The 12725-nt window shown below is 35.5% G+C and overlaps 2 protein-coding genes across 13 annotated transcripts in view; one reads left to right on the forward strand and one right to left on the reverse strand.

Annotated features, from left to right (window-relative positions):
- The window catches only part of LOC113050630 (kinesin-like protein KIF1A), a 64312-nt gene extending 55743 nt beyond the window's left edge, over positions 1-8569 (reverse strand). For 11 of the 12 annotated variants that reach the window (XM_026213825.1, XM_026213824.1, XM_026213823.1 and 8 more), the window contains exons 1-3: positions 8432-8569; positions 6992-7111; positions 336-651 (exon numbers count right to left, since the gene is read on the reverse strand). The gene's annotated coding sequence lies outside the window, so the exon portion shown is untranslated. Of the gene's footprint in view, positions 1-335; positions 652-6991; positions 7128-8431 lie in introns of all 12 variants that reach the window. The other variant, XM_026213814.1, reaches the window with a different exon arrangement.
- LOC113050631 (serine--pyruvate aminotransferase, mitochondrial-like) lies at positions 8460-11907 on the forward strand. The gene is made up of 11 exons (XM_026213826.1): positions 8460-8641; positions 9180-9372; positions 9467-9531; positions 9604-9704; positions 10317-10387; positions 10513-10597; positions 10704-10802; positions 11024-11093; positions 11317-11412; positions 11515-11643; positions 11756-11907. Exons 1-11 carry the CDS (start codon positions 8483-8485, stop codon positions 11861-11863), a joined length of 1176 nt encoding a protein of 391 aa, XP_026069611.1. The 5' UTR covers positions 8460-8482; the 3' UTR covers positions 11864-11907.
- The last annotated feature ends 818 nt before the right edge of the window (positions 11908-12725 follow it).

Here is a 12725-nt window from a genome sequence, read left to right on the forward strand (position 1 = left end):
TGCTAGAATAGAGATTCATTAGTGCAATCTTGAAGACATTACTGTGTGGCTGCCAGCCTGAGACAATGAATGACAGTGCATTTATTCCACTCGCACTTAGAAATATGTACACAAGGACAGAGGGCCATTTATGATGAACAACATCTGTTCCAATACTCAATCAAAAAACACTTCTCTGTCATAACAATAATGTCTGGATTTACTGGCTCTAAATGGCCGCACCCCACAGCAGTCCCACCCTGGTGACCCAACACCAAATAAACAGAGAGAGCTCATTAATACTGCATTATCCTTTAGAACACACTAACAATGAAAAAAAAAAAAAAAACTCTTACCTTTACAATTCTGATCCTCTGATGCACTCAGCTACTGACAGTTCAGCTCCCACTACTGCCTCTTGTGCTGGCTTCTCAAATTCTCTTTTTTGAGCTTTTCCTCTGATATGTCAAAAAAAAATGTTCCTCTGTTTAACAAAGGATCCTTTATTTGTTCCAAGGAGGTATAGCTGGATGCCCAGTGAGACTTGCTTGTATGGAGGAAGGCTTCTTGAAAGGAGAGATCTTTGAGTGCCCTGTAATGTAGAAGCCAAAATGGCTCTGCTGGCTGCCTAGAGCAGTGATGCTGAGACTGACTGAACCAGTGACATCATCACTGAGGAAGGCAGCACCATCAATGCAGTGGAGAGGAAGAGAGGGAGAGGGGGAGGAGAGGGGGATGGGGATTAGATTCCCCGCGGAGTACGCTACACACACACACACACACACACACTCACTCACAAACATGGCTCTGCATAACATGAGATTCAGTGGCTCATGCTGGACTGCATGTTTGTGGTATGTCAAAAGAACCCAAGTAAAATGTAATATGATTTTTTAATACAAAATAATATTTAATATTAATAAGAATTCACCTCTAATGATTTTAGTTCAGCATCTGTTTTCATTTTCCAGGAAATTAATAAGACACTAAAAGTAAATGACACCAAATAATAAAAATAAATAAATAATTACAAAAAGTAATGGCATTAATGTATCTCTATGAAATATGCATAACAGAATAAAATTAGTCCATGTTGGTTTCTGTGAATGGCTATACAGATTATACTGAAGGTTAAAATTTTGTCTCAAATTCTTCTCATTATAGTTATTATTATTTCCACATGTTTAACACTCCATCAATGCTTACGCTAAAGTCAAATTTGATTTTATTAATACTCTTTATTTATACTGTTCATTTCCTAAGGTTAAATTCTTGATGATAAAAAAATCAGATTTTTTTATGCAAGTTTAGGGGTAATTTAAATACAATATTATTAGTATTATTACAACTTCTGAGCTTTAATGTTCCTTCAATGCTTATGCAACAATGAATGAATGAATGAAAACAAACAAATAATAAATAAATAAATAAACAAATAAATATTCAAGTAAAAAATGTTTTACTTTAAAATACTTTATATATATATATATATATATATATATATATATATATATATATATATATATATATATATATATATATATATATATTGTTCTACAGTGTTGCTTATAACTTAAAATATTTAACTATTCATATTTCCCCCCCCCTTTTTTTAATAAATTGAAATGAATTGCAGAGATCTGTAAATAATATTTGACCTCATTTTGGCCTTTCCTTTTTCCTGTCAAGAAAAATAGCTTTCCAGTGGGATTATTCTCAGCTCACAAACTATTAGAGCAAATTGGACTGTGCTCTCCCCACAAATCCAGTAAACCCATGTAACACATTCATAAAGGAAGCTTTTCCCAATGACATTAATCCACCACTATTCTTCTGACTTTTCTAAAACCAGGAACTGAATTAGACTAAAAGGAAATGACACAGTAAAGAAATATTTCTCATTATGGAATCGTTTTTAAGTATAAGTATAAAGTATTAAGATTTATAAAAGCACATCATTATAAAATTCGCATTACTGAATAAAACAAGTCTATGTTTTCTAATAATCTGATAAGTATTTTCAGAGTATAAATCAATAATTAAAGTAATATTAACTGAAATATTAGAGAGTGAAATAGCTATATTTATGCAAAAAAGACAAAGTGGTTTTGAAAGAGTCAACGATAGCAGCCATGATTAGCTATCTTTTAAAGACAAAAGAGGTTTATTGTGCATCCGATTCAAATTTAAAAACTTTTTATTTAGTGTATCTAGCCTCTCCCTTCCATCTATCTAACCGTATATACTTACAGTTATTCCAGTTGTTATGTGAATTTTATTGATTTCAGCATTAAAGGTAGAAAAAAATCTGATATGAATTTACTTGGATTTTCTTTTTTTTCATCTTTTACTGTACGTACACTGGCAATCAAATACAAATATAAAAATTTATTTTTTATGTAATCATTTATTTATTTCATTTATTTAAAAAAGTGCATTAATACACAAATCGGTCATAATATGTATAATTAATATATTTTTTGTAGAATTGTAATTATTTTATGATAATTAGGATTTGTTTAACTATCAGTGTATTTGTTGGATGTAATTGGATGTATTTTTTCTGATTGTATTTATTTATTTTTTTTATAAATTGAGGTTGAGTGCTAAGACTGAATGATTTTTCTTAATTCACTTATTTTCTTCAAACATTTCTCTCTCTCTCTTTCTTTTAGTTTTGAATTGAAATGGGACATTTCTTTTGATTTACTATGGGATACGGCCAGGCAGGAAGACAGTAAGCGCCAAGCAACCACAGCATTCAGTTAGACACAATGCCAGTCTGAGCAGTCCCTTGTGGCTGCTTTTCTCTCCTTCTGTCTCTTTCTCCTTCCTAACCCTTCCTGCTCCTCTGTCTCAACTCAGCAGAGCAATGCTTTGAATAATTTATCCAGCTTAAGGAGTGCTGGTGTGGGCCTGATGCCTGATACCGTCTTAAAGGGACAAGCTTTTAACTAGAATTAATACTGCTAATGAAATCATGATGATACAGGATTATGCAACCTATTGGTGTTCACAATCCTCACACAGAAACAAACCTAATCCTACTACCACACAATATTCAGCTGTATTATTTTTCAGCACGAGTGAGTGATTCTAGAGTCATGCTTGTTATTTAACACTCTTCCTAAAAGAAATTACTTGAATTACTTTTTATTAACACTCTGAATCTTACAGGTCAAATGACTTTTATCTATCAGCTTGCATAAAGATCACTAAGGGAGGTACATTGACCTTATAGTGAAAGCTTTTGCTGCTAGGACAATAAAGATCATATATGCAACATAATATATATATATATATATTGCAGAAATGGAGCCATGATCAGCTGTCAGTGCTGTGTGGAGCCAGGGGTTTTTGTGTGGAGAGGAAATTTGACCTGCAGTTATAAAGGAATAAAGGTCATAATAAAGAAATGAAAGATTCATAGCATTCTGCCTGACTCAGAAGACTGTGAGAGTGAGACATACGCCATCTGCTGGAGACCACAAGCATTTCAGTCCTCAGGTTTAACCACAGACTGTATGCCACATTGTGCACCTATCATCAGCCCAGCCTCTGGAGCTCATCAGGTCAGCAAGAAAGGCTGGAGCTCAGCATTATAGACAATGAAACAGATTTCATTTAGGTTGACAGAAACAAAAGTTGATCAACAAAAGTTTGTCTTGATCATATTTTTATATTTATTCTAAACTTGTTAAAAGTAATTGTTAACCTTAATGTGAACTACTTTCTTCTGTGGAACACTAAATGTTGAAGAATACATGGGTCATTTTCCCCATGCAGGCACAACTGTTGTGGACTGGAGCTTTCAAGCGACAAAAAGCACCATAAAAGTGACTCATGCACGATATTTCAAGATTTCTGCAGTCATACAATATAGCTTTGTGAGAGGAACAGACTGAAATTGACTGATATTATTTGAGGTGGACTTTCTGACTCAAGAACCCTATCAGTCTTGTTTATGCCTGTTTTGTGAACTGGATCAACACACTCAGTGGCTCATTTTTTATTTTTTACCTTTTATTTGTATTATTTGTATAGTGCTTAATACACTACTGGTTTTTTCAAAGCAGCTTCACAGTGTCAAACAGGAAAATAGCTAATGTAATAATAATGTAACAAGACAACAACAGTAATTTTTCCAACTAAAGTCAGTTAATTATAGTGTTCCTGTAGCTCAATTGGTAGAGCAATGCTTTATCAAGCGCAATGTTGGGGGTTTGATTCCCCGTGCAATCAGTCAACATTCCCTAAGGTGACAGTGGCAAGGAACCAAAACACTATCGGTGACACTAATGGAGAAAAAACCTTGGGAGAAACCAGGCTCAGTCTCTGGCCAGACGAAACCAGCATGGTGTGGTTTAATTCCAGGCTGCAACACAGGTGCAGAGGACTTGTTTTGTTCCCGTGGTCTTGTGCCGATGGTTGTTGAGGTGAGGAGGTCTTCCCAGGCGAGCTGTCTCTGGGGGGCACCTAGTTGACAAGATCTCCGCTGACATTCAGGGCTGTAGAAGTCGTCTCGAGGTGCTGATCCACCATCTGCTCTGTATGGAGGTTAAAGAGATGCGTCTTTAATCTAGATTTAAACTGACTAAAAGTGTGTTTGTGCTAGGTAGATTGTTCCAGAGTTTGGCCACTAAATAAAAAAAGTATCTGCCATTGATTTTGATATTCTAGATATAACAAAATGGCCCGAGTTTTGAGATTGCAGCTGACATGAAGGACTGTAACGTGATATCAGCTCACTCAAGTATTGAGTAGGTAAACCATTCAGGGCTTTATAAGTAATTAGCAAGATTTTAAATTGTGTTTGTTGTTCAATTGGGACACAGTGCAGTGTTGACAGAACCGGACAGGGGTGTGTTTTTTAAGCGTGCCGAGCAACCACCCAATAAAGCATTACAATAAACTAACCTTGAGGTCATGAACGCATGAATATGTTTTTTGTTTTTAGGAGATGCATTGAACCACACCTTCATATGTGTTTTGAATCAGATTAGATAATTGCATGTGTTTGTTTGTTTGTTTGTTTGTGCTGTCCAGACTTTCAAAACCCCATCAGGATAATATCTGGAAATGCAAATAATCAGATTTTTGCTGACAGTCTGAACAAAGCCTATGAACAGAGAGTCAAAAAGAATGTTTTATTCACAAATCAGAAATCACTTATACTCTAAATAAATTCCAACAAAGTTATCATACGTCTTTAGAATAATTGTAATACAGAACAACAGACATGTGGACATTATTTACTTACTTATTTTACATAATACTTTGATCATGGTGCTTTTTGTCTTGAAGCTTGAAAGCTATCCATTACTTGTAAGTGCATTAAAAAATTTACAAAAATTCAAAGTTTCTCTTCTTGTGTTTCACAGAAGAAAGTCAGTCATACGGCTTTAGAAGACAATTATGATGGAATTTTTATTTTGGGTGAACAAGTCTTTTTTCTGATTTTCCCATGAACCACAACCCTTAATAACAGTGCATTCTAACTATAATCTGTTTCTTCGTCAGGAGCTCTTATGGTCTGCACTCAAAGCTGGTGATATTGATATGGTTGTGTCAAATCATTCACCATGCACTCCTGACCTGAAGTGTTCAGGCAGTGGTGATTTCACGCAGGCTTGGGGAGAGATCTCTTCTCTGCAGTTCAGTAGGCTGCCATTGTACTAATATGCTCATACCCTCCATGATGGCCAAAGTCCTCTGTGAGGCAAATTGCGGTCCACCAACAGTTTACCAATCAGACTAATGATTAACCAAAGAGAAAAAAATAAAATAAATATGACATTCAGGGATCAAGACAGAGTCTCAGATTGGAACCAGCTTAAAAATGATCTACCCTTGTATGAATAAAGTATATGAGCTTGCATTTAGCATGGATATCTGTCTCAAATGTTCATAAACTTGACCTGAACAAAAGACAAAAGCAGTCTGATAAAAAAAAAAAAATTACACACATACCAAGATGTTCCACAGCGCTATTAGCAACTTTGGATGAAACCAAAGCTGTTTGTAAAAGATTTACAATGGTGAGCAAAATGACACAGCACACAAACATCAACATCTCAACCTAACCATCACGTTTTAAAGTTACAGGGTCTGGGCTGCTATATCGATATAGAAAGCTCAAGATCAAGTTTATCAGGGCATTTTGTATGAGAATGAAAGCCAATTGTCTTTCATTTAAAGCTCAAGAGAACTTGGGTGATGCAACAGGATGACGACCCAAAGATCAGACGTAAATCAATAACAAAATGGGTTCAGCAGAAGAAAATAGGCCTTTGGATTGACCCTCTCAGAGTCCTGATCTCTTTGACTACCCAAACGTAATGTTGAACTGAAACATTTGTATAATGGATGGTGCAGGTCTCATCAGTAATTACAGTACTTGAGTAACTTGTAGATTACAGTTGCCAAAAAAAAGTTAACTTACTTTTTCCACCCTGAACTGCACATTTAAACTGAATTGCTGCCTATTATTGTGACTTGGATGAGATAAAATTTTATGTATGAATAAGTTTGTGCAAACATTCATAGTATTGCTAATGCAAGAGTGTTTGTCATGGAATTTGAGTTAACAAAGACCTGAGACTGTTTCATATGGCGTTACCAAAATTGTCAATCATCTTGCTTTTTACCAACAGGTTTATCTTTGCTCTGGACATCAGCCTCTAAAAGAGGGTTTTCATTTTTTGACGCAATACGACTCTTGTGTAGAGAGGCTGCTTAAGGGATTCACTCAAGGGGGTTGAGCTGAGATGCTCTAAATGACTGATGGCAAAATAGAACATGCTTGTTGCTAAAATTCTGTCCTTATAATTACCCTAAGACTTTTTGGAGCATGCAAGTGAATGCATATCATTTAATTTCCTAGGTGAATGAAGACAACATAAATCACAAAAACAAGGTAGGATACATTTTACTCAATATAATTGTTCATGTATTGTTAAAGAGAAATTAGGTTTCTTTTTCACTTTAACTTTCTTTCCAGTTAACTCTGTACCTTGGTCTTGCTCTGCAAGGGAAGGCAAAGGCCACTATAGTCCGAGGGAAGGTGGTTTACAGTCATGGCTCTTTCAGTCCTCAGCCTCTGGGGAAGCATCTCTTTATCCAGCACAAGACACTGGCCCCACTGTAAACTAAGCACATAGAGCACATTACATTATCTCATCTTACTCATCACTGTTAGGATGTGCTACAGTAAAAATGTTACTGTGTGTTATGTCATTTTAGAGTACAATTACATTTTAGCCCCTCAAAATATAGAGTTTACACAGAATAGTACTTTATGCATTGAGATTATACATTTTTTATTAATCAAAAACGAATATTGTTAATATACAATAGAAGTAATTAATGTTTAACCCAATTTCAAAGCAAAATAGTGACTTTTAGAGCTTGCTAGAATTAAAGGTGCAATAGGAGATCTTGGAAAATGCTAACATTAGCCTGATAGCACTGAAAGTGAACGTCTGCAGTCGCTGTCCAAAGCCACGCCCCCTGAACGCATTTATGCTCACAGACCAGAATACCAGAGTCAACATTACTAGAATAGGCTACATCAGCAGTTCCCAATTCCGGTCCATGTTCCAAAGTAAACCCCTGCTCAGGGAGAAGGGATCAATTGGAACACGGTTCATTCACGTAGCTCGAGTCATCGGAATTGGGTGTGTTAACCAAGCGAGATATGTAAAATATGTGCGCGAGCACTGGAATTGGGAACCGCTGGGCAACATCATGTATTATTAACCAACGAGAAAACTTTAAAATTACTACAATACCAGGAAGGAAGATCGGGTTGTTGATGTCTATCTGCCAGTTCTAGCTCTGTCTGCACAATGTGCGTGAATGCACTAATGACATATTCTGTCTGCGTGGTGCGCAGAGGTATGCAGATACATACGTTGACAGGCAGGTAAGAAAGCTATTTAAAATACACAGAGCGAGCATTTTGATTGGACATACATTTTTTTGGTCCTACGCTTTCCACGGAATAAATAAATGCAGATAAATACATTTAAACCAATTAACTTAATGATTGCTATTGGGATATGAGGAGACTTTTAACCAGTATAACAAAAATAAATTCTGAAGACAATCACCTATTGCACCTTCAATTTAAAGATTTGCATGTAAAAATGCATTAACAATAAAGAATTAAAAAAATATATTCTTCTCATATTTTTATAATCAGACATTGTCAAAGTGTTACTCACACTAATGTCCAACAAAATTTGAAAGAAGCTGGAACAATGCATATTCCATTATATATATATATATATATATATATATATATATATATATATATATATATATATATATATACACACACATACATACATATACACACATACACATAAACAATTTAATTGAACAAGTTTGCATATAAAATAGGAAAGTGAAATGTTGAGATGATTGGCCAACAGGTGAAAGGTTTGCTCACAGTTTACATGAGTTAACCATTGCCTCAGTCTGTCAGTGTACCGGCAGCATTATGTCCTCTCTGTCCGTTCTTCCACCGAAATGTCTGCTACAGCCTTTCCCTATCCCCCAGCGACTTTTGCTTGGGCCAGGACCGTCCAATGTGCCCGCTCGGATCACAGCAGCAGGAGCACAGCCCATCCTGGGCCACCTGCATGCAGAAACCATCGAGGTAATACACACAGTGTTTTTAATAAGGGCACCCTATATACTACATGGGACTTTTTAGGTCACCATTCTTTTTTTGTACAATATGATGTTTTACTATGTTGAATCATAAAGGCTTAAAGGGATAATTCACTCAAATATTCACCCTTATATTGCTCAAAACCTTTAATGTAACCTGACTTTCTCTCTTATGTAAAAAATAAATAAAAAAATATATGGGATTCAATTGTCACCAGAACAACTTGGTTAGCAAAATTGTCAAAATATCTTACATGTATTTCGGAAGAAAGTATGTCGCAGGTTTGGAACAACGTAAAAGGTGAGTATATGATGAATATTTAACCCTTTAAACAATTGCAACATAAGAAGGTGAAATTACTTGAATCCGGCTAGTGCCATTACCTGTTGAAGAAAATAAACAGTATAGTATCTTGTTAATAAAAGATTTTAAGAAGTAAATAAAGTCTTATTAAAGAAATAATCATGTCATAATCCATATATATGAATACAATTAATTAATTGTTTGCTCATTTTAATTTCAGATTATGGATCAGATCAAGAGTGGCATTCAGTATGCGTTTCAGACCCAAAACCGAGTGACTCTGGCAGTGAGTGGACCGGGTCACGCCGCTATGGAGTGTGCCATCTTTAACTCTCTGGAGCCCAGAGAGAGCGTCCTCATAGCAGTCAATGGCATATGGGGGGAAAGGGCTGCAGAGATCGCTGAGAGGATAGGTACTGATTCTGTTTTACTAGAAAGCCTGCAACTAAGAGTAATAAAAGGTGATCCAGAACATCATTCATTCATGTATGGAACACTGTTCAACAGGCGCCAAGGTGAACACAGTTGTAACCTCTGCTGGTGGGTACTTTACAAATGAGGAAATTGAGCAGGTACACATTATGTTTAATTAACCATTTATGTATTTACTACATATGATCAACCATGCTTGTCTTGTTCTACAGGCATTAGATAAATACAGGCCAGTGGTGTTCTTCCTCACACATGGAGAATCCTCCACAGGAGTGGTCCACCCCATAGACGGCATAGGTGAACTTTGCCACAAGTGAGACCTTTCCCCTGAAGAGAGCTTTGATTGCTCAGTTTGCTTCAGATTAAGACTCTTTATTAAACATAGAATTGTGTGTCTTTAAGTTGATTTTTATTACCTTTGTGGTCATCTGATAGGGTACAACAGTATACAACAGGTATTCCTCTTCTAGGAAAACAGAGGATAGAAAAAATAGAATCAAATGCCCAATCAAATGTTGTTTAGAATGAGAATATCTCTCCCCCAATACCTTTTGTAAAAACCATATTATTATTTTATATATATATATATATATATATATATATATATATATATATATATATATATATATATATATATACATACATTAAAAAATATATATAGATATATATAGATATATATTTTTATTTAAATCTACCAATAAATATCTATATAAACTGGGTTAATAAAAATGTTAAAACTAAAAATTGTTTTACATGAAAACATAAAATATAAAATAAAATATAATTAAACATATTTGCAAAAACTAATAGTAGTATATTATTGATACTACAATAACAATGCAACTAACAAGCAGCAAATCATTTACATTTATTGTATTACATTACATTTTATATATAACTTTTTTAATGTATTTCTGTCACTCAGGTACAACTGTTTATTTCTGGTTGATTCAGTAGCAGCATTGGGAGGTACTCCTATCTGCATGGATGAACAAGGTATTGCCATGCTACATACTCTGGCACTACAACCACTGCCTGCATGTGGACCATGATTTAAAATGAATGAATGAACGAGGCATTTATATAAAATATAATATAAAATGTACATGTTGTGTCTCTAGGTATTGACATTATGTATACTGGCTCTCAGAAGGTACTGAACGCACCTCCAGGAACTGCACCAATCTCCTTCAGTGAGAGAGCATGGTGAGACAAAACAGCTTTAGGCCAGAATAGTTTTTTTTTAACACGTGTTAAATATTACCTCTCTCCTCTACCTATTTTTTTTTTTTTTTTTTGTCTGGCAAGACAGCCACAAAATATTTAACAGGAGGACAAAACCAATCTCATACTTCTTGGATCTGAACTGGTTGGCAAATTACTGGGGTTGTGACGACAAGCCCGTACGCGCGTAAGAACTATTCATCACATTTAACAAGCACTGATATAACAGCCCCTTAAACACTGGATGCCTCAATCATGTTAAGTCAAAACAAAGCTATCCAAGGAAAAAAAATAAAAAATAAAATACACAATATGCTCAGACCTATGAAGTCAATTCTCTATCACTAAATGATGACAGAATATGATGCATACTGTATGTTAAAGTTGCTGTAACTGTTGTCTGTACAGTTATCACCACACTGGACCTGTATCTTCTTTCTATGGTCTGCGTGAGAGTCTGGCCATACTCGCAGAGACTGTGAGATCATATTCTGCCTTATACCACACTGAAATGAATATATTGCTATTATCATTTCAAGCGCAAACAACCAGAAACATCAACATGAATTTGAGCAAATCTGAGAAATGCTCATGCTCAAGTCTGCCAAACATTGCATAGTGCAGCCTTGAGCACTTGAATACTTTGATAAAAGTCAACATTATAAAAAAGGGCATACATATACCACATTTTATTTTTATAGGGTCTTGGAAACTCTTGGAAACGACACAAAGAGGTTGCAGAGTACTTCCATAAAGGCTTAGAAGAAATGGGCCTAAAACTGTTTGTGCAGGATAAGGTTGGCAGAAAAGGCCTTAAACATCACAACATATCTCTCATAACATATATCAATAGACTAGAAATCGCTTTACCTTTTCTGAATGCATCTTGTGTCTTATAGAAAGCCAGACTGCCAACAGTGACCACAATAGTAGCTCCCCCAGGATATGACTGGCGCGAAATCACAGGGTATATCATGAAGACCTATAACACAGAAATCTCTGGGGGTCTTGGACCATCTGCTGGGATGGTAAGAAGATATTGATTGATCATAACTGACAGACGTCAGGACAACCAGTCGTTCCCAGTTCATTGACACAGTGGGTCAGTAACAATAACTCGTTTCTCATATTTATTTACAGGTTTTGCGTGTGGGATTGATGGGATGTAACAGCAGCAAGGCCAATGTGGACAAGGTGTTGGAGGCCTTGGCTGATGCTCTAAAACACTGTCATAAGAGCAGAGTCTGACGGCATGACCCGCCATCAATAAAACGTCCAGCATTTGAACCCTATATCAGTGGTGTTGTTATTTTTGGTGATATCCCTCTTTGAAAGAAAAACCTTTTTGCCCCTTTTTTTAATAAAAAGAAACACATAATTTATCATTTACATGTAGTTTTATTAATATAGCTGACTTACAAATGTGTAAAACAATCAGACATAATGGAACCTTTTAAGTAGGCATTAAAAGTTACATAAATGATTACTTAATATATTTTTTTAATTTTACAAAATGACTTTTGCAATATCCCAAAATAAACTAATTCTTAAGGTGCAACAATATATGCAATCTGAAAGGAAAAATTCAGCCAAAATAAAAGTATTTTCATTTACTTGCCCTCATTTTGCTTCGAACCTAAATACAGGTGCTGGTCATATAATTAGATTAGATATTTCAACATTTGAAATATATCAGTCTGTGTGTAATGAATGAATATAATATACTGTACAAGTTTCACTTTTTGAATGGAATTAGTGAAATCAACTATTTGATGATATTACATAACCAGCACCTGTATATATCTGTCTATCTGTCTAGGGTATATAGATGGTACATGCGATTCATCTACAATTATGAACGCAATATTGCGTAGCTTGTCAGTGAACTATGGCTCTGTCTATTAAGTGCCACTCCATTTGAAAGCAGGTGAAGGAGATTTACAGACAATCACAGAACGGGCTTTACTTACAAGACATGCATGACAATCGTATGCGATTAATCGTGCAGCCCTAATCTGAATGTCTGCAGACTGTGAGGATGGAGAAGTCCACTGCAGCATCCTGGAAATGGTCCAGCGACATGGATGAGACGCTCCATCACTGCACCTGC

The sequence above is a fragment of the Carassius auratus genome, chromosome 31 (assembly GCF_003368295.1).
Source record: "Carassius auratus strain Wakin chromosome 31, ASM336829v1, whole genome shotgun sequence".
NCBI lineage: Eukaryota > Metazoa > Chordata > Actinopteri > Cypriniformes > Cyprinidae > Carassius > Carassius auratus.